Source organism: Chrysemys picta, chromosome 7 (assembly GCF_011386835.1).
Source record: "Chrysemys picta bellii isolate R12L10 chromosome 7, ASM1138683v2, whole genome shotgun sequence".
NCBI lineage: Eukaryota > Metazoa > Chordata > Testudines > Emydidae > Chrysemys > Chrysemys picta.
In genome coordinates, this window is record NC_088797.1 from 79538439 (window position 1) to 79559981 (window position 21543).

The window sequence follows — 21543 nt, forward strand, 5'->3', positions numbered from 1 at the left end:
CTTCTATTCCCATTTATTCTATTAAATGGAGTATTTGCTTTACTGTACCATATTCTCTTCTCAGAAACAGCCATTTATACATATGAACGGAAACATCCCCTTTCAAAAATAGAGGTAGATCAGAGCCATCAGTAACTGACATGCTTTCAGCCAAATAATGATCTGCAAACCTCATCAACTTTAAAATTAACCTGAATTCATAACTACCTAAGAAAATTATATACAATTAGTGTATATTTTAGTACCAACTGCCTAAGTCCAAGATCACCATAGAAAAAGGGCAGGGCAAGATATTTCAAAGAGGAGAAATTTATAATTCTGTAGTGTAAGCTCTTCAGGACAGGGACCAGTTTCATGTTGTGCCTTACACACTGATCAGCATATTACTGGTGGTTGGGGAAATGTGTTCCTGCACCTTTGTTTGCTCATTCCAGGGTATGTCTGGTAGTTTAGTAGTACATCGAGGATATAATCAAGCCATGACCTGTTCTGGTGGATAGGTTTATACTAGACGTACAACTAGACATACAAATAAAGGTTTTTTTTGTTTGTTTGTTTATTTTGTTTTTTTTGTTTAGGTTAAGCATTAGTGCTTTAAAACAGCAAAAAAGTTTCCAAGAAGTATTGTGGGAGAACAAAAAGTACAAAAACACAATCCTTTGTGAAAGTAGGGAGGGAAGAACAAACAAGTGCTTCACATACTTCCTCTACTGAAGCATGTGCTTTTTCAGCATGAAGAATGCAGTGCATCCAGAATTATGTACCACGATACTTATGGCTAGGTAAGTTTTTTGTGATACAGCTAGATCTACGTCTTGCACTATACCACGAAAAAGATTATTTTTTCCTCTTTACATTGTGGTTGGTTGGCCAGAAACAATAAATGGGACATCTGGTGGTATTTGTTCTTCATAGGCACAATTTTATCACCATCAACATCAAGGATAGAATAAATTCTCTCTTTCAGGTCAATTGAGTTGGTGCTAGTGGAAGTGGAAGATAACACCCTGACTTTGACTGAAATATTCATGGGAGCTTTAGGACATAGAATCATAGGGCTGGAAGGGACCTCGAGAGGTCATCTAGTCCAGTCTCCTGCACTCATGGCAGGACTAAGTATTATCTAGTCATTAATCTTTTTGGAAAACTACAGTACTATTTTTCAGTGAATAAGACAGTAAGCTATAAAATCTTTTGAGCTGACATTATGGCCATCAGGAATTAATCTAGATTGTCAAAAACTAGAGTGAAACTAATCTCATTGGACTGAATGGGAGTTGGGGAGTGAGGTCTCTGCAAACTAAAATTCAGACTTGAGGCTGAGTACTGGTAAATACATTGTAGTCAGAATTTTACCCTTTGGGACCTAAATTCAATAACCAAATTAGTTACCAAAGGGGGCACATGGTGTCAGGTTGGTTTTTTTATTTTGTTTTTTGTTTTGCTTTTTTAAACAATATTGCCCACCATTTGATTTCAGGGAGCTCCAGCCAGAGAACATTCCCAACACTTTGGCTAGCAGAAAGGCAGTGTAGGCACGGTCTACATCAGCTCTATTCCCTCTTATGACTGACCTACTGGGGGAATCCCTAGCCAAGGTTTGGCCAGTTTCCAGTTCCACTAGTCACCAGAGCAGCACAAAGAAACAAGAGAACTCAGTCCTAAGCATTCTAGCTTAGGTTGTGAAGTTTACATTTGGTTCACCTTTGAAAGGTTAGTCATTGCAGTTTTGTTCTACTGACTCTGCTAGCGATTTGAGCTGCTCCTACTCTTCCTTTTGCTAAGCAGTAGCAGAAGAAAATGGACAAAAATATTGTTTTCCCTCTGATGCTGCTAGTCAAAGCTATGAGTAACAGGCAAGGCAGTGGAGCAGTTTCTTTGAATCTCTGGGTAGTCTGTTAGTCCTCTGACTCAGATGCCCAACATGTTTTTCAATATCTGCAGGAGATCAGTCCGTCCCAAGGAAACTGACTAAAAATAATGAGGGTATGTCTTTAACGACTTGCTCCTTTTGAATTAAGTTCCCGATTTTGCTAAACTTCTCTTTGGGACAGAATCTTTTCCCCCATTCCAGTGTCTTTCAGGACTCCCAGATGAAAGAAACTGAAGGTGCATGACTGCTCTTTTTGTAGTATATTACCAAATCATGGTTTGCTAGAACACTGACTATATTTAGTTAACTCTTCTGACTTTCTGGAGCATGTAAATATGTTCAGTTTCTGACAGTTGTAGACAGGAAGTTTATTTTAATTTCTGTAATATGCACCCAATGTCACAATCGGTAAATCTATATAACACATACACTTTTAAAACAGTCCCTGTCCTTCCTGACAGAGGGACTGGAATACCGATAGAGCACCTGAACTCTAAGAAACAGAAAGACAAAATTTTTACTTACAAATAAAATAGAGATATAAATTACATTTGGTGCAGAAATTTGGTTGCTAAGGAAATTATGGAGTCCATGTGCATTAAGAGATTACATGGATTTGAAGCCACTTCAGCCAATTAAATCAAGTTGCATTTTTCACTTAAGCTATTTTGTATGAGGTTTTATTTTGCTGCAGATGGTAGTGGGTTTGGTTCAAGGCATCTCAGTTTTATATTAGAAATTTAAGTACTCTATTGAGTGAAATAAATGCACTAGCCCATCATGCTGTTTTCCAGAGCTACTGCACTAAAGATGTTCCAGTGTGTTTTACTATAAGGAAAACTACATATTACTCTGACAAGAAGAGACTACTTAATACCCCTCCTTCCATTCCCACTAAAAATGCTACTATATTGTTCATAGAAAACGATAATTCTGAAAGTTTATATTTGTGAATTAGACTAAATTAGTATAAAACAGTGGGAGGAAATAGTATGACCACAAAACAGAGAACCTTAATTCCTGACATTTATGTTAATCAATGAGGTAAGGTACAACCAATAAGTGGCAGTCACCCATTAATTATCCCATCTCTCAATACCGAAGGTGCCAGAGGAGATTAGCCATAGTATAGTTTACAACAATATATTCCTCACTATCCTATAGAATTAAATATGCCTTAAGGTTACAGTTATAGAATGTTAAAAATGCTTAGAATATGCAGAAATAAGTTTTTTTAATAATACACTATTAAACTTCATTTAAAGTTGCGTTAATGAAATACTAGTAAAGTACATGTTATACGTGTTAATAGCAGAAGAGGCCATAAATTACTAAAAATATCAAACTAACATATTTAAAAAAATGTGGATAACATTTCCTGGCCAAGTTTCAAGTGCTGCTACCCATCTTAACATAAGCACTCTATCTGGGTCACATATGCACAGTTAATTTAAAATCAAATACTGTAAATAAGATTCTTCACTTGTCTTAATAACAAAAGCTTAGAGTATTAGAACTCAAAGAATTTTTAAAATCCAATTTACTTTTCTATCTCAGTACGGAGAATGAAAATCAACATAATTGCTTCACTTTCAATCAAGTTCTCAGTCTACAAAACCTGAGTTTCAAATTTTTTTTTTTTTTTAAACACCTTTCTATTGAGATTTTAAAAAAAGAAAGGAGATTTTTTTTTCCCCCTCTACAAAGCGTTAGTTTTGAGCTATAGGTAAGCTAACCACATCCCTTTTACTGAAAATATGGTAACAAGAACAAAGTTTAAACTCGCCTCTTTAAGCTTGTTCTTTGGGTCTGTGAGGAGGAATACAAGCTGAGAAACCAATTACCTGCATCAGTTTTCTTGAGAGTTCATTAGTGAGAAATTCTTCTTCCTTTTCATAGTTTACTGCAAGTGTCTCTTTCTCCTTCTGCAAAGCTTGAATCTTCTTAAATAGAGTATTACTGATGAACTCCTCTTCCTGTTCTGCCCTTGCTTGCTGTGAAAAGAGACATTGCAAAAAATTGGAAGTTTCCATATTGAAAGCTACAACTATTTCTCTTTGCTCTTAGAGTACTGTAAAAAAAATAAATACGGTAATCCTTTTCATCTGTCACCTGGACCTCAAAAGTACTATATACAGCTAAGTAAACCCCATTACTTTAATTGAAACTCTGCCTGCATAGCACCATATGTTCCTTTCTTTGTTTCTTTTGTATCAAGTTTGGATCCGAGCATTTTTTTCTTGGATCACATTAAGAAATGTCCATCCTACAACTGGCAACAATTAAACTTTAAAAAAAAGGGAAAAAAAGACACCTCTCTCCCCACACACACACTATTGGTTGGGGGTGACTATCACCCCAACCTTTCAGCTTTTCTCCTTCACAGATAGACTTTTTCAACCTTTACTACAGACAAGGTGTTTTTTTTTTTTAAATTCATCAAATCATCCAGCAGTACTCCCTTCTCCATAGAGTTCCAGAGGACAGAGGTTGACTGCCACTTATTTCTCCATTCAAGGAACTCTCTCTCCAGGAGAGCATCCTTAAATTTATCAGAAGGAAAATGAAGCAGCATTCACACTCAGTCTCTCCTTGGAGGTTAGGTACTGTTCCATAGGAGATCAGCCCCTCCAACCCCTCCATCTTCTGGGTCCTTCCTGCAGAGTTTAGATCCTCCTAACTCTTTTCGTATCTCAGAAGTTCTGCAGAAACATTACAACCTGCTTGATGCATACTTTCGAAGCCCACATAGGCCACACAGACTATTACACAGATGCAAACTCAAGCTCATAGCTAAATAATGCAACAGCAAAGCTCACGCCTCCAAAAATAGATCACGCCTAACTAAAACCAACAGAATAAAACAAATTAAGAATTACAAGCCAACCATTTTTTTAGGAAATGAGTCAATACAGTGTTAAAAAGTTATGAAAAAGTTTAAAACCCTATTTTTTTGAACTCTAATATCCTTGTCCATTTTGCCCCAAACTTATAAACAAACAAACAAATCTACCCTGGACTAACATGCAGCATGTAAAGATTTAGGCAGATCAGTTTCCGTTTGGCAGGGGTGAAAAGAGATGGTTAAAAATCCAAAAACCAGAATTATAACAGGGTGTTAGTCTAAAACTTAACTGCACCTCTGTAACAAAAATCCTTCAGGCAAAACCTAACAGTACACAACATACATTGTAAGTTCAGTAAACTTGCAACAGAAAGTTTTTCAGAACACTTAATACAATAATATGTCATTCCTATTTGAAGGAAAGCCATATTCCCCAAAGCAACTATTTTATTAGGAAACAGCTGCTATAGTTACAATCTGCAAGGAAATTTGTTCAGAGAATCCTCAAACTTCTTTCAAATGCACAGGACTCTCACCATAGAAAACATAACACCCTGGCAAAGCAGCCTTGTGCAATTGAAATACTCAGGTTTCATCTGCAGTGTCACAGATGTGCTATATTCAAACAAGGTCCGGTGCCCCTATCATTAGTAATAATGTAAGGATGTGTCTGAGTGTCACATCAGGAAATTACAAACCCCACGTATAAAGGTCAGCAAGCTCTTGGACAAATGCTACATTAAATTGTTAGCTTTCATCCAGAAGATGTCTAACATGAGAGACCTGATATTGGAATAAAATAATAACAACAACAACAAATGTCAAAAGAAGCTTTAAAAAATAGGCAGGTATTCACAACCTCAAATCTATAACCGGGACACAATGAAGTTCAGGATAGAGAACAAATACATACATTAAAGTCAAACGATTAGAGTCCTTCACAGGACTATTGGCGTTGAGTCCTTCACAGCACAAACTAGTTCTTAAACCCATTCCCTTCACTGCCAGTAACACACATCATTACTGTTGGTGTTTGCTTTTCAATGCTGAAAAGACATTAAAAAGGCCATCCTATACTGTCTGCCTTTAAAAGGTCTAAAATTAAACAAAACTTAGTACTTTGTTCTGAATAAGAGACCAGATAATTAAGTGACTGACACACTTAAGTACTAACAGTAAAAGTTTAACGGATATAATAGTTAATCTTAACACAAGGAATGCAGATCTATGTTACTTGAGAATTTGAGTTTAACACATGCCAACTATGAAAACAGGTAAATACGGTATTGTTACTAGAACGTGCTACGAAAGGATGCCAGCCCCCCGCTGCCATACTTTCTAACCCCATGCATTCTGTCTTGCTAAACACATGAGGTAAATCCAGATATGGAAGCAGAGCCTTGAGATCATACCAAAGTGTCCTGAGCTCTCTGAGAGGTTGACGGTTTGGATATAATTTCTTTGCTTCTCCTGCCTTTCCCACAATAAGCAACTTTATAGAGGACAGTGACTCTTCCCACACAGAGACTTGAAATATGCTAGACTATTAACTGACTTTCACAAAACTGTGGCTCTGCTTCATCCTTATTGTTTTGGTGGTACAGTCCATGACTGACTCTGGATGAGGCTTGGATAAGGAGGTCCCCCAAGAAGAGGTAGACTTGCCTAAGAGCTGATATTAACACTACTTTCACTTTTGTAAGCACTAGCAGAGCTGTTGCTAAACCAAAGGGTTAGGACCTGCATTGGTAAAAGTGTTGAGAGCAAAGCTTAGGAAACATCTGAGACCTTGGCTACACTTGCGAGTTACAGTGCTATAAAGCCGCCCCCCAGTGCTGTAACTCACTCCCCGTCCACACTGGCAAGGCATTTGCAGCGCTGTATCTCTGTGGTTGCAGCGCTGCATGTACTCCACCTCTCCGAGAGGAACAGCGAGTATTGCACTGCCGCTGCAGCGCCAGTGTGGCCGCCCAATGCGCTGTGAATGGCCTCCAGAATTACTCGGCAGTATCCCACAATGCCTGTTCTAGCCACTCTGGTCATCAGTTCAAACTCTACTGCCCTGGCCTCAGGTAACTAACCATGTGACCGATCCTTTACATTCCCTGGGAATTTTAAAAATCCCCTTCCTGTTTGCTCAGCCCGGCGTGGCGTGGAGTGCTATCAGCGAATCTTTCCAGATGACCATGCCTCCACGCGCCAAGCGAGCCCCAGCATGGAGCAATGGCGAGTTGCTGGACCTCATCAGTGTTTGGGGGGAGGAAGCTGTACAGTCCCAGCTGCGCTCCAGCCATAGGAATTACAATACCTTTGGGAAGGTATCAAAGGACATGAAGGAAAGGGGCCATGATCGGGTTGCCCTGCAGTGCAGGATTAAAGTGAAGGAGCTGCGGAGTGCCTACCGCAAAGCCCGCGACGCAAACGGCCACTCGGGTGCTCCCCCCCGCGACCTGCCGATTCTACAAAGAGCTGGATGCGATACTTGGGGTTAACCCCACCTCCACTCCGAGCACCACCATGGACACTTCAGAGCCGGTGGGGGTGGGGGGGAGGGGAGGGGAGGAGGAGGAAAACGGGCCGGATGGAGACACCCCGGAATCCCGGGAGCCATGAAGCCAGGAGCTCTTCTCGAGCCAGGAGGAAGGGATGGTAGCCAGTCGCAGCGGCCAGTACTTGGTGGAGGACAAACAGAAGAGCAGGTTCCCAGTAAGCGTTTTTTTTTTTCGGGAAGGAATTTTTTCGGTGCGGGCTCTTTCGGAGAGGAGGGTTAGGCATGCATACCTAGATGTGGAATAGTGCATTGATGTGGTTTATCACATCGCGGTAATCGGCCTAGGTAATCTCCTCGAATGTCTCATCCAGAACATGTGCAATGCGCTTGCGCAGGTTTATTGGGAGAGCCACTGTGGTCCTTGTCCCAGCCAGGCTAACGTGTCCGCGCCACTGTGCCACGAGGGGTGGGGGCAGGGAGGGGACCACTGCTGCACACAGGCAAGCTGCATATGGGCCAGGGCGGAAGCCGCATTGCAGTAGAAGACGTTCCCTTGCTTCCCAGGTCACCCTCAGCAGCGAGATATCATCCAGGACGAACTCCTGTGGAAAATGTTGGGACAGTATTCAGTGTAGGTGCCCCCTGAAGCTGTTGGCTCTCCCCAAGGCACAGAAACCCAGAGGGCAGTGCAGCCCTGAAACGATCAGTCCCCCTTACTCACCATTTTGAGGCTCCCGTGGGATGTGTGCGCTCTGTTTCGGACGGGAAAATTATGCTATTGTGTAGACCCTGTGTGTTTTCTACTCCTTAAGTGCGGGGGGAATCATTACTCTGTCTGGTATAAACAACGCTGCCTCTGTTAAATGTTGCATTTTGCCTATACAGCTGCATCAACCTTGAGACCTCAGCCATCCCTCTTATCACCTGCTCAGAGACTGCAAACACTCAGGAAGAGACTGCGAAAAAACAAAGATGACATGCTGCAAGGAGTGATACGGCAATCTATTAAAGAGAATGAGAAAGCACAGGACTGGAGGGAGAGAGAAAGCAGGATCCGCCAGGAAAACGCAGCGCACCGGCGGCAAAGCACCGCACACCGGCAGCAAAGCACTGATAGGCTCATAAGCATCCTGGAGCGCCAAGCAGACGCTATCCAAGAGCTGGTAGCCATGCAGAAAAAGGAACATAACCGCAAACGCAAACGCCACCCCACCCTACAGCCCTTGTCCCAAAACTCTTTCCGTTGTGCCCCACTGTCACCTCCAACCCATTTTCCCCAACTTCCGTGTTCTTCACGCCACCCGCTGCCTCCAACACCAGTAGCTTCACCACCCAGCCCTGAAAACCACAACCCTTACCCTCTGCACTCAACCCCCATCACCATGCAGTATAGCTATCCTGAAGTGCAGCACTCACTGCACAGCACACCAGACAGGACATACGCGAATCTGTGATTGTACTGTTCCCCACTCCACCCCCTTGTTTCTTTTCAATAAATGGATTCTTTGGCTTTGAAAACATTCTTGCATAAAGTAAAAGACTCCTTAGCCCAGGAAATAAACAGGCACTGCAAGTCTGCTAAGCAGACACTGATTCCTAAAGATTGGAACTACTGCACTTCACTCCCATGCAGGGCACCAGATATCACTGCTGGTTTTTAGCCTCAAATTGCTCCCTCAAGGCATCCCTAATCCTTGCAGCCCCGCGCTGGGCCCCTGTAATAACCCTGCTCTCTGGCTGTGCAAATTCAGCCTCCAGGTGTTGAACCTCAGAGGTCCATGCCTGAGTGAAGCTTTCACCCTTCCCTTCACAAATATTATAGAGGGCACAGAACGCGGATATAACCGCGGGGATGCTGTTTTCGGCCAAGTCCAGATTCCCATACAGAGATCGCCAGCGGCCCTTTAAATGGCCAAAGGCACACTCCACAGTCATTCAGCACCGGCTCAGCCTGTAGTTGAACCGTTCCTTGCTGCTATCAAGGCTCTCTGTGTAGGGTTTCATGAGCCACGGCATTAACAGGTAAGCGGGATCCGCAAGGATCACAATGGGCATTTCAACTTCCCCTACCATGATCTTCCGCTCTGGGAAAAAAGTCCCGGCCTGCATCTTCCTGAACAGCCAAGTGTTCCAAAAGATGCGTGCGTCATGCACCTTTCCGGGCCAGCCTGTGTTAATGTCAATGAAACACCCACGGTGATCCACAAGCGCTTGGAGAACCATAGATAAATACCCCTTCCAATTAACATACTCAGATCCTAGGTGAGGTGGTGCCAGAATAGGAATGTGCGTCCCATCTATCGCCCAACCACAGTTGGGGAACCCCATTTGTGCAAAGCCATCCACTATTTCCTGCACGTTACCCAGAGTCACGGTTCTTCTGAGTAGGATGCGATTAATGGCCTTGCAAACTTGCATCAACACAATTCCAACAGTCGACTTTCCCACTCCAAACTGGTTTGCGACCGACCGGTAGCTGTCCGGAGTTGCCAGCTTCCAGTTTGCAATAGCCACCTGCTTCTCCACTGGCAGGGCAGCTCTCAACCTCGTGTCCTTGCGCCGCAGGGTGGGGGCGAGCTCCTCAGTCCCATGAAAGTGGCTTTTCTCATCCGAAAGTTCTGCAGCCACTGCTCGTCATCCCAGACTTCCATGATGATGTGCTTGTTTCCACTCGGTGCTTGTTTCCCGAGCCCAAAAGCGACGTTCCACGGTGCTGAGCATGTCCATGAATGCCACAAGCAATTTCATGTTGTACGCGTTACGCGGCTCGATAGCATCGTCGGACTCCTCACCCTCACTCTCACTGTCACTTTGGATCTTAAGGAATAGTTCGACAGCCAAACATGACGTGCTGGCTAGACTCGTCAGCATACGCCTCAGCAGTTCGGACTCCATTTCCCGCAGACAGATCGTGTTGCACAGAAACCGTTGAAAGATGGCGCCAAAGGTGGACGGAAACAAAGGGATTTCTGGGATGCGAAGCAATGCATCACGGGGCATTGGGACAGGACCCAGAATCCCCTGCACCCACGCCCCCTTCCCAGAACCCAAGGCGCCAGAATGGGAAAAGGTGCTCTGTGGGATAGCTGCCCATAATGCACCGCTCCCAATAGCGCTGCAATTGCCGCAAATGTGGCCACGACAGTGCGCTGGGCAGCAGTCAGTGTGGAAAGACTGCAGCGCTTTCCCTACTCAGCTGCACGAAGTCAGGTTTAACTCACAGCGCTGTATATCTGCAAGTGTAGCCAAGGCCTGAGGCACTGTCTTGAGATAGGCACTCTTCACATCCATTATGGCATGCAGTCCCCTCTGCTGATGGAAGCTAGTGTGCATTTTAAGGTCTCCATCATGAATTTTTTTTTGTAATGGATCTGTTGAGATATTTGATGCTGAGTGTACTTTGTAGCCTTCTGTCACTTCACTTCCTCCCCCTCCCTCCCGAGCATCTGAACAATACAGAATAAGACCTTGTTTCCTCTGAAGAGGGACAGCTTCAATGGCTCTCATTTGTAGGAGATCTAGGATGACGGTGTGCCTGCCCTGACTCCTCCTCTTCATCAAGCAGGAGCCCTTAGGCTGTGAGATTTTTTTTTTAAAATAGGTTGAGAGAGTCTATACTTGCAATACTGTCCCGCACAATCTGGCACAGCTTGTGGAAACATGTGGGAGATGCTTATGGTGTCGGATGACAGTTTTCTTTTATTTATTCTTGTTGGCCTGATGCTCCCAATAGTTTTCCTGCCCAAAGGAGGAAGCTAAAATTATGCCTGCCTGGACTTGGCTGCCTGTGTAGGGCCTATAATGGAATGTTTCTCTTTCAGATAAAAGTTTTCCCCAGTTAGAAACATGTCCTTTACCACCAGGGAAAAAGGCACACTTATTTTTGGTAGTGACACCAGCATAAATTCTGATTGGTGCACATCAAGGAACCTTCTGGCCATACAGAATGGAGGCCAGGGGACATGTAGTATGCAAAGAAAGAAATTGTGGTCCAAGAAGCCACGCACTGCCTGCCAGTTCTTCCACATCTGGACTGCTAACCTGGTCCCTCTTATTACTCCACAGCCATCTAGGGGAAGGTGGTGGAAGTGGTAGTGAGGCATGGCAACATGTAACAGAAGCTGGGAACAATAACCAGGACGTTAGGACCTGGAGACCCACAGTGACAGGTGGGAATGACAGCCCAATAGTTAAGACATGGCAACCTGCAACGGCATCTGAGGATGACAGCCCGCTATTTTCCCAGTCTTTTAGATGTGGCACAAAAATCTCTCTCCTTCTATTACACACTCACAGGGTGCATGAGAAGGGATATATAGCTATAGCTTGTTTAAGGGATCTGGAATCTTCATAGCTCTAGTCCACAACATGCAGTATACATCTCCTGAGTATCTATTCTCTGTGGTTTGTTTTTGTTTGCTTGTTGTTGGCCTCCCTCCCCCGAACGGGAAATGTCTTTGGGGGATTCTGTGTATGCATGGCTATGGCATGGTCTTTTCTACATTGATTTGCCATGCTGCACTCTGTGAGGGTGGGCAAGGAAAGTACTGATGGATTATTCACTGTGCTGCACTTCGTGAAGGTGGGCAGGGAAAAGCTGCTCCTAACTTGACACCAAAGAGTACCACTACCAGACGTTCGACACCAGATGAATTAGCATTTTAATTTTGGCTTTTAATTCAGACATGATTTTAGCAGCTGACATTTATGTTTTATGCTATTTGAAAGCATGGTGTCGATCTTCAGACTGTATATGCTTGCAGTATTAGTCTCTAACTCCAATGGGTCTCAAGATCAGTGTTAGCATCAGGTTTGGGAAAGCCTTATATGGCGTAACATGTCAAAACTGAAGTTCCGAAGGAATGCAATAGATGAAGGAAAAGACATGACAATGTGCAATGGTATCAAAAAATAGGCAATGGACCCAATCAAAACTGACTGTAATAAAAAGGTTGACCAATAAACAAAGTGACAGATTTAGATTATGTATGTAACTAGGGATTAATATTACTGCAGAAATATTTAAAAAAAAAAAAGAGTTTACATTGTACTTTGCATTTGTTTGCATAGACTATGAGCTCTCTGGGGCAGGCACTGTTTCCATCATTTGTATGTACACAATACCTAGCACAGTGGTGCCCTGATCTCCATGAAGAAATAAAAGAGCTAGAACAATGAAAGTTATTAATGCTTTAAGAGATCAAGAGGTACCAATATGAGCAACTGGCTTCATATGAAGTGATGATTTTGTTTGTTTTAAGTCAAGATTACTAGCCCACATCAGACCACAAAATTTCACATGGTGTGATAAATCAGCTTAAGAGTTAAACAAAAAAATCTCAAGTTCAGAGAAATTCTGTTTTCCCTAAGACAAACATGCTAACTTTAAAAGGTGGTATGACAGAGTATCTGCCAAGGGTATAACACTGATAAATTCTGAGTAGCTCAGAACTAAAGTGAATCTACCTTCTTAGGATTTCTATGCATACCTACAGGTTAGATCCTTCCTAGACAATTACTGAAGGAGAAATTCCATCTATTACTACTCTATAATTCATAGATAGGAGTATATCCTAAATTCCACACCCCGAGAGTTTTAAAATTGTTCATAAGGATCATCAATGGTAGAAAACACTTGAATACTTCTCTGAAGGCTCTATCTGCAACAATTAATCCTGGGGGAATTCTGTGTCACTGCACATGCACAGAATTCATGGCCCCTGCAGATTTCTTTGCTTCCCCGCAGAAAAATGACTTCTGACAGGAAAGCGGCAAGAGCGGTCATGGCCACCTCCACAGCAGGGCAGGCAGATCGATTTGGGTACCCAGAGCAGCCAGTACAGAAACAAATCACCATCGGGGGGGGGGGGGGGGGGGAAAGAGAGGGAAGAGGGGAAGCTGGGCAGTCGTGCATGTGAGAGAGAGACAGACACACTGTTCCTCTCACTTGCTATTGTGGCACGGAGTGGAGAGGCAAAGCTTTGTGGTGTTTCTGAAGAGGTAGGTGTGGGGCAGGCTCTGTCTCCTCAGGCAGAGTAGAATGTAGCAGCCTGCCTGCTTAGTGAATTGCTCCCATTGTTCTTGGTGAATTCCCCAGGACTATAAAACACGCGTAAAAAAATTAAGACTCCTTCACATTGCCAGAGTTGTGTAAAGGAGCCTTATTGTAAAGGACAGTATGGCCTTATAAATGCTTATGGTGCTTTAGTGATTAGAACTAAATTTTTGGACTGAAAAAATTTCCTATCAAAATGTGCTCCATGAACTGTTTGCTACTGGCCTTTTTGGAGATGATCTGTAGCAAGTATAAATTGTAAGTTTGAGTCCCCAGCCCTCACTTGCTCTTCAGTTGCCTATGATACAACACTGAACATATGGCTGCATATATTTGTTGACTTAGTAACTAAAAGTAAAGGATCAATACTAGCTACATTACTGTTAGAGTGGGTTTGGTGACTTCCTCCAACTTTCCCCACTCCTATTCTCCATCCACTGTACTGTAGTATTAACATTCAAACTGCCGTGTGTGTAGGAGGAGGGGTGACAAGAAAAATTATAGGAGAAAAGAAAAAATTGGAGATGGGAGGAGTAATACAGAGAAAAGTAGCAGAAGTCTGACTGAAAAAATAATTTTTATAAAAATTAAGTGTACTCTTTGATTATTCTTCAAATTTCAGACAACAATCCTGGTGACCAATAAGTCACTATATTCACACTCCGTTCATAACACAAAAATCCTTGACTAGAAATACAGCCATTCGCCTCAATCCATCATAACAGCCTATCTGGCTATTGCAGTTAGATTCAGAAAAACAATTTGTCAACAAAATCCTTCTCCCTTCAGTAATCATCAAACACCTAAATTGGCTATTCCCCACCTTTCTCATTTTGCAGTTTGACATTGCTCAGGCTGACTATGAAGCAATAAAACTCATATCGAATGAGCATTTTCAGACTCCAGTAACAAATTTACTGAAAAGCAGGTTCTTCACCACATGAGTGAATGAACATCAGCTGCAGAAAACAATTAAAGGAGCCCACATTCTGAAGTTTATTGTGGGGCTCTTCCCTATCCAATAGGCCTATTATTAGTTATGTCAGCCAGGGAGAGCAGTTGATGCTTCATTAGTCTCCATCCCCACTTTTTTAAATTACAACTCAAAGAATTTCAAGGTGTTTCTACCCTACCAGATAACCTGGATCAGAAAACCTGCACCTATACAAAATTAATCTAGAGGGAGAATGTCTATATGGTTTCTTGTACAGCTGCAAGTAAGAACAAGATGACTGCAGCTCATCTGCATGAGTTTTCAATTTACTCTCAACTTCACAGTTTTCATATGCAAAACTACTGAAGGTATTTGTTTTAAGGCCTGATCTACACTTCAGTTAGGTCGACGTAAGGCAGCTTACTTCAACCTAACTATGTCAGTGTCTACACTAGAATGGTTCTCCCACCGATGTAAGACGCCCACTACATTGACTTAACTCCACCTCTGCAAAAGGTGTAGCACTAAGGTCTATGTAGTTAGGGTGACGCAGTGTACTTACATCGTCTGTTGGCTGACAGTCTGAAGCCCCACTGCCGGGGCTGACAGCCTGATGGTCCGCTGCCACCTCCCAGTGAGAGATTGGGGGGGTTAGGGAGAGAGCCCAGGCCTGGCTGTCACTTGGGCTCAGGCTCTCCTCCCACCCGCCAATCCATCACCAGGAGGCAGCAACAGGGCTCCAAGCTGTCCTTCCCCCAAACCCTCACCCGAAGTCAGCAGCAGGGCTCTGGGCTGGCAGCACTCCAGGCTGTCAGCCCCAGCAGCGAGGTTATCAGCAGTAGCCCCTATTCCTCCCGCCCCAGGGATCACAGCAGGAGAGTAGGCCAGGGCAGAATTTCACCTCAAGGAGCCTACCAACATTGAAATTGACATTCTTGTCAGTTTCACAGCTGCTATAATATCAAATTTAGTCTCCAGGCTCCAACCATCATCGCCAGAGCCAGGAAGTTTCAGCTGTGAGCCCTGCATGGGGATGACAGCCGTTGGGGGGTGGGGTGAATCCAGCTGTGAGCCCCATGCAGGCTTACAGCCAGAGCTGGAAAGGAAATGTGAAATAATAGCAGCCGTGAAACTGACAAGAATGTCAATTTCACTGCTGGTAGGCTCCCTGCTGTGAAACTGAGCCCAGTGCCTGGCTCACAGTTGGGGCTGTAAGCCCTGAGTGGGCTCCAGCTGTGAGTCATGCACAGATGTCAGTACCCCATCTGTCTGTGGCCCACAATGCCCCATTTCCGTCAGTACAAACGCTCTTGGTGAGGACGTACAGCACCAACGGAAGGAAGATAGCGTGGCCACCACCAGCCAATTTAATTACTGAGGTGGCTGTAGGGTCACTTAACTTAAGTCAACCTAATTTTGTAGTGTAGACAAGCCCTTAGTAAATAAACTTTCAGAGCAAGTTTATCTTTTGGCTGAATGAGACAACGTTTTAGAGAAAACACAATATTTTGGAACTTGTAACACTCAGAAGGATGCAGTAAGCTTTCTCTAAATGCAAAGCTCATTTGCTGTTGGTTATTAAACATCGTTATAAGATTCATATATGACAATAGAATAAGCCTTGTTATTTTTTGAGCAGATCTACTCTAAATTGCATGGTAACCATCCACTTACATTTACTATGCCTTGTACAAGAAGTTAATTACCGTATAGACTTGTTCATAAGCCAAATTATTTTAGTAAAAAAGGAAAGCATCAGAGAAGGGGGCCGGCTTATGAACTGGTATAGAGAGGGAAAGGTGGGACACAGCCCCTCCCCCCAACAGAGGGGGCAAGGAGAGGCAGCACAGCCAGCAGAGACAGAAGGGAAGAGGCGGGGCCAAAGTCTCTCCACTTCTGGCCATGCTGCTCTCCCCCCAGCCTCCGAAGCAGCTGCAGCTCCGGGGCTGGCAGGCTGTGGCTGCTCCGCCTGGCCCATGGGAGCAGACTGCGGCTGTGCCGCCCGGCCTGCCGGAGCAGCTCCGGCCAGGCCAGAGACATCCTCCGCTGGCCCGCCCCAGCTAAGGTGGGAAGGGATGGGATGCGGAGAGGGTGGGGGTCTGGGGCTAGGGGTAGTAGGGTCATGTGGGGAGTGGTCACAAGGGTTACTCCCCTGACTCCCAGCTTCCCCCCACCCACCCCCAAAATTTCCCCACCAGTTACCCCGGCCCATCAAGGTAAGGAACTGGCGGGTCGGGACACTTTGTTTACTTAGGTTTACCTCCGTGCCTATGGACGCTCGAGGTAAACAAACTGTCTCGGCCCGCCAGCAGCTTATCCTGATGGCCCGGGAGCCAAACTTGCCGGCCCCTGAATTATAGGGTCTGCTTATGAATGGGTCATAAAAATGTTCCATTTTTACTTATCCATCTTGGGGGGGGTTGGCTTATAAATGAACCAGCTTATAATCGAGTATATACGGTACTTAAACATGAATTTTCCCAAGCATCACCAAGAGAATCCTCAAGACTGAACTAGGCTAGGATGCATTTCCCTGTCAATTACACTGCTCTACAGCCAAAATGCTTCTGAAATAAATGTAGTCAAATTTTAGAACCATGAGGGGGAAAAAAGCAAAATCAGAAAGTATCAGAAAGAAGAGTCAGACTGAAAAGATAAATAAGTGATCTACTGCTGGTTATATATCATTACATTTAGAACTTGCTTTCTAACTTGATTTTTGTGTGTTTTTAAAAACATTTATCTAATGATAAATTCCTCCGTTCAGAATAATAATTAGCCAGTTCTGATTAAATGGCACACAGGTTCAGGGAGCAATACTACAGGTAATGAGGTATTTATGCAATAGCATTGGTATTTGATGTTGTAGTCAAAACTACTTCAACAGCAGTCAGTATCCAGGACATTCAATCCTACTTTCAGATATTTCTGAAATCTACATTTGAGGAAGTACTTATTAAATGTCCCACAGCAAACTGTTTTCATAAATGTAAACTTTTTTAGTGTTTTGAATCTCTAAACAACTATTCAGTGCTAACATAGAACTAATTTTGTTTTTGGTGACAAAGATTTTATTCCACTTTCAATTTGTGAAAAAAAGTTATAAAATTAAGATTGCCAAGATTTTGTTCTTGCCTGTATACCTTACAAGTAGTGACACGGAAATAAGTCAATAAAAACAAAAACCAGCATTTATTTAGTTCACTAAAAGTTTTAATCTAAAATTACATCAACACAATTTTTCAAGTCACTTTTACAAAGCCTCAACCTATTTTAAATACATTTTCTTAAAAAAATCAAGTAATGAAAAAAATCCCTGCAGCCTCACTGTGTATATTATCACAAAGAAAGAATTTTACATCATTATAGAGCCAGAGATTTTAAAAACAGTCAAATGCAACATTTAGACAATAAAAAAAATAGTAACCAAAAATAAACCCAAAGCCTATTGTCAATAGGTTTTCATTTAGAACTTCAAACACTGAGGTTTACGGATAATATAGCATGTGACCACGCAATTAAAAACTGTACTGCAATGAATATTTACAATGGAGCCAAAATAAGGTTGTATAGGAAACCTGTCCTTATTTCTGAGTGCTTGACTTTGTACCTTTAGGTCCTTTTAATACTTTTTTGTGTAATTTTCTAGGATTTTAAAAAAAGCAAATTGAGAAAACAAATTCAATTGTGTAGAACCATACAGATTTCCAGATGGTTCTTCATCAGGGTTAGAATCTCTAATCTATAGCACAACCCCCTGCAACTTGAGCGAATACAACAACTGATTGCTGTAGAAGGCTGTCATCCTCTATATGGGCCAAATTCTAGAGCAGGGGTAGGCAAACTACGGCCTCCGGCCCTCCAGCCAGTGTAATCCGGCCCTTGAGCTCCTGCTGGGGAGTGCGGTCTGGGGCTTGCCCGGCTCCTGCACTCCAGCGGAGACCGGGGTCGGAGGCCACTCCGCACACACGTGCCGAGGCTCCCAGAAGCAGCATGTTCCCCCTCCGGCTCCTACGCTCAGGGGCACCCAGGGGTCTGCGCGCACTGCTACCCCAACAGCTCCCATTGGCCGTGAACTGCGGCTAATGGGAGCTGCAGGGGCGTTGCCTGCGGACTGGGCAACACGCAGAACTACCTGGCCACACCTCCCCATAGGAGCTGGAGGGGGGGGACATGCCGCTGCTTCCAGGAGCTATTTCAGGTAAGCTCTGCCCAGAGCCTGCACTCCTGACCACTTCCTGTGCCCCAGCCCTCATCCCTCTCCATCTCTCTGCCCGGAGCCTGCACTCTCCAACCCCCTGCCCCAGCACGGAGCCCCCTCCTGCACCCTGAACTCCTTGGTCCCAGCCTGGAGCACCCTCCTACACCCAAATCCTTCATTCCCAGCCCCACCCCAGAGCCTGCACTTCCAGCCAGAGTCCTCCCTCCACCCCACACCCCAACCCCCTGCCCCAGCCCGGAGCCCCATACTGTACCCTGAACGTCTCATTTCTGGCCCCACCCCAGAGCCCACATCCCCAGCCAGAGCCCTCACCCCCTCCTGCACCCCAACCTTAATTTCATGAGCATTCATGGCCCACCATACAATTTCCATACCCAGATGTGGCCCTTGGGCCAAAAAGTTTGCCAACCTCTGTTCTAAAGGGAGATGAGGCACACATTTTGCCAATGGGTTTCAAAGCCATTAGACAATGTCCGTAGCTTTAAAAAATTTAAACCAGCCTTAGAAAATTCTACTTGACCAAAATGAATATATTAATTTTAACAGATGAATAAAATATTTTTTATCATTTATACCATGGTAAAGGGTAGATGAGTAGAATATGGTCCTGGGACAGTACATGTTTGACATTTTATAAGGTTAGTTTGAAATGTCTGATAAGGAATATCCACTATTCAATATAATATTCATATAAATAATGATTTATGCTATTGCCAAAAGTAAATATACTTTCAATGCATCAGACATCAGATGGAAGATTTACTTTCACTGCTGCAGAGTTCTTAAAAACATACACCATGTGTCCTTTAAAGTAGTATCTATTTGGCTTATGGATTTCCTGGCAGTTTTATTTCCACAAGAGAGCATTAGAACTGTGTACATTATATTTGAGTACACAAAAATGTAACCTGTTGAATATAACAATACCTAGATATTTCTTACAACAGCCTTTGATGATAAAGACCTTGGATGATGATGTAAGAAATTAGTAGATACAGTTGTACATAACAAGAATTTATGAGTAACTTGTGTGATTTTATATGGTTCAATGAAGCAACTACCTTACTGGATAGTCGAAGTTTGTTTGATGTGGAAACTCAACTGGACAAGAGCACATCTTTAAAAATCCATTGTTTAAAATACTGAATTAGAAGTTTTAACCATTTCTCTCTGTACTAATTCTTTGCCCATTATCAATTCAAGAGCGTAACAAAAAGCTTTTGCAACTCAAAGTAACACTGGTATTTTTCTGTGTTACTTGTGAAGTTTTAGAACAGCAGCTTTTTGGTTTACTGCTGTTTGTGCACAGAGGTAATCTTGTCAAAGCACTGTGAACAGTCAATATAATCAATATATGCTAAGCAAGCAGAGAGCATAAGCACATAAAACATTGGTTTTGTTCAGATACTACATAAGGATCTTTATTTATAGCTAGCTTATGACAGATTTAAACAAAATGTTTAAAATCCAGAGATGTTCCCCATTAGATTATCAGTTTTAAGGTCAGTCAAATGTTCTGCCTAAAGTAGTACAGCTTTCAGGGCATGAAATACAAAGGGAGAAAGAGGGGAAGGACAAAGCTACCTTCCACTGTGGCATGCAATATTTAAAAAAAAAAATCAGGATTGCCATACTCAGTGCAGTCACAACTATTCTTCATTTATAATTCTTTGTTTTTAATATTATAATTGTTCTAATTCAATATTTTAAATAATAACATTAAAAAAAATCAGGCTGTTTGGATACTTGCTTGTCATCCAATAAGTGGTAACTCTGCTTGAACCTTATTAGCAATGTTCTTGCCTGCCACCACCTTCACCGTCAAACTTAGCTCTCCGGCACATAAACCTGAGTTATGCAACAAAATGTGAAATGTATAAAAAGTTTGTTAGCCTAAAAGCTACACTTGCTTTTACTTTAGTCTTCCTTTTCTTTTCCTTTTCACTGATAGACCACTACTATTTCTTTTCCACACAACAGACCATCCCTCTTCTTCCACCCGTTCCACCATATTACATTAGCAGCAACTTCACTCCACAGTCTGTGGTGCACTCAGGAAGAAGTTATAAATAAAAATATGCGGCGGGGGGGGGGGGGGGTGGGGAGAGAGAGAGAGAAACACTCTAGTCATAAAGTTAAATAACCTCTTGGGTGGTTATATTACTGAAATAGATGTTCTGCTCACAGAATATATGTTTTTGATACTAACAGGAATGTACAGTCTTGTCCAAAATTTACCCATGTCTGCTCAAAGCCCAGCCAACAGCAAACCTTTGTTAAATGTAACTATTCTGCCTTCCACAACTGTTTTTTTTTGTTCAAAGACAGGTATGTGCAAAAACAAAGCACAGAGAAAATTTCTTAAAGACCTTCTTGAACAGTCTTTAGAAAAAATCCTAATTCGGTTTATTTAAATCATGTAGTTTATTTAAAGGATTTTGGCATAATATAGAAGTGTGTTTCTGTTTTCCGTCGAGGTCAGCTTTATACTTCATTAGAGTATACAAAAGAAGTCAAGGTATCATCTTGTTATTTTACTATAAAGACTTCTCTAGGTAGAAGGTGTCATAGTTACAGGGTTAGCTGTGCCTCTGTTCTCTAAATGGGATCACTGATTGCACCCCCTCAGGTGTCAGGACTTGTGCCTTTACCACAATTATCCAGACCAGGACCTGGATTACAGTACCCTGTGTATCCACTGTTTTTACCCTGCAGGTGTGATACCTGTGATTCTTCTCTTTGGGAGTCTGACCAGTGGTGTATATAGTGACCCCTTTCCAGGTGGAGCCAGCTAGACTTGTTTGCTACACTTCCAGAAATCACGTCTTCTGATGCTAGCCTTGATGTTGGTTCTCTCTGAAGCAGGAACAATAGTCACAAATTTGAACAAGTATTTTCTGCAGCTACTGGCAAAGCATTGCTGAAAAAGCACACATTTTTAAAAATGCTACTTTATCTCCTCTTTTGCAGTCTTCAAGTTTAAAAATGATAAGAAATGGTGATCCGACTGGGCTGCAAAAATCTTGTCCCCATGTTTCACTATATGAGGAGGAAACAGACTGAAAAAAGAAGTGAACCCCACAGAGCATGAAATTTTTTTTAATGTTATTGGTTTTTATCTTA

General features: G+C 42.9%; 1 protein-coding gene across 4 annotated transcripts in view; it reads right to left on the reverse strand.

Moving 5' to 3' along the window:
- Positions 1 to 21543, reverse strand: part of CCDC6 (coiled-coil domain containing 6) — an 83693-nt gene that overhangs the window by 43846 nt on the left and 18304 nt on the right. For all 4 annotated transcript variants that reach the window (XM_065553393.1, XM_024101165.3, XM_005307466.5 and 1 more), the window contains exon 2: positions 3718 to 3867. In XM_065553393.1, the coding sequence (XP_065409465.1) occupies positions 3718 to 3867 (150 nt within the window). The remainder of the gene's footprint in view (positions 1 to 3717; positions 3868 to 21543) is intronic.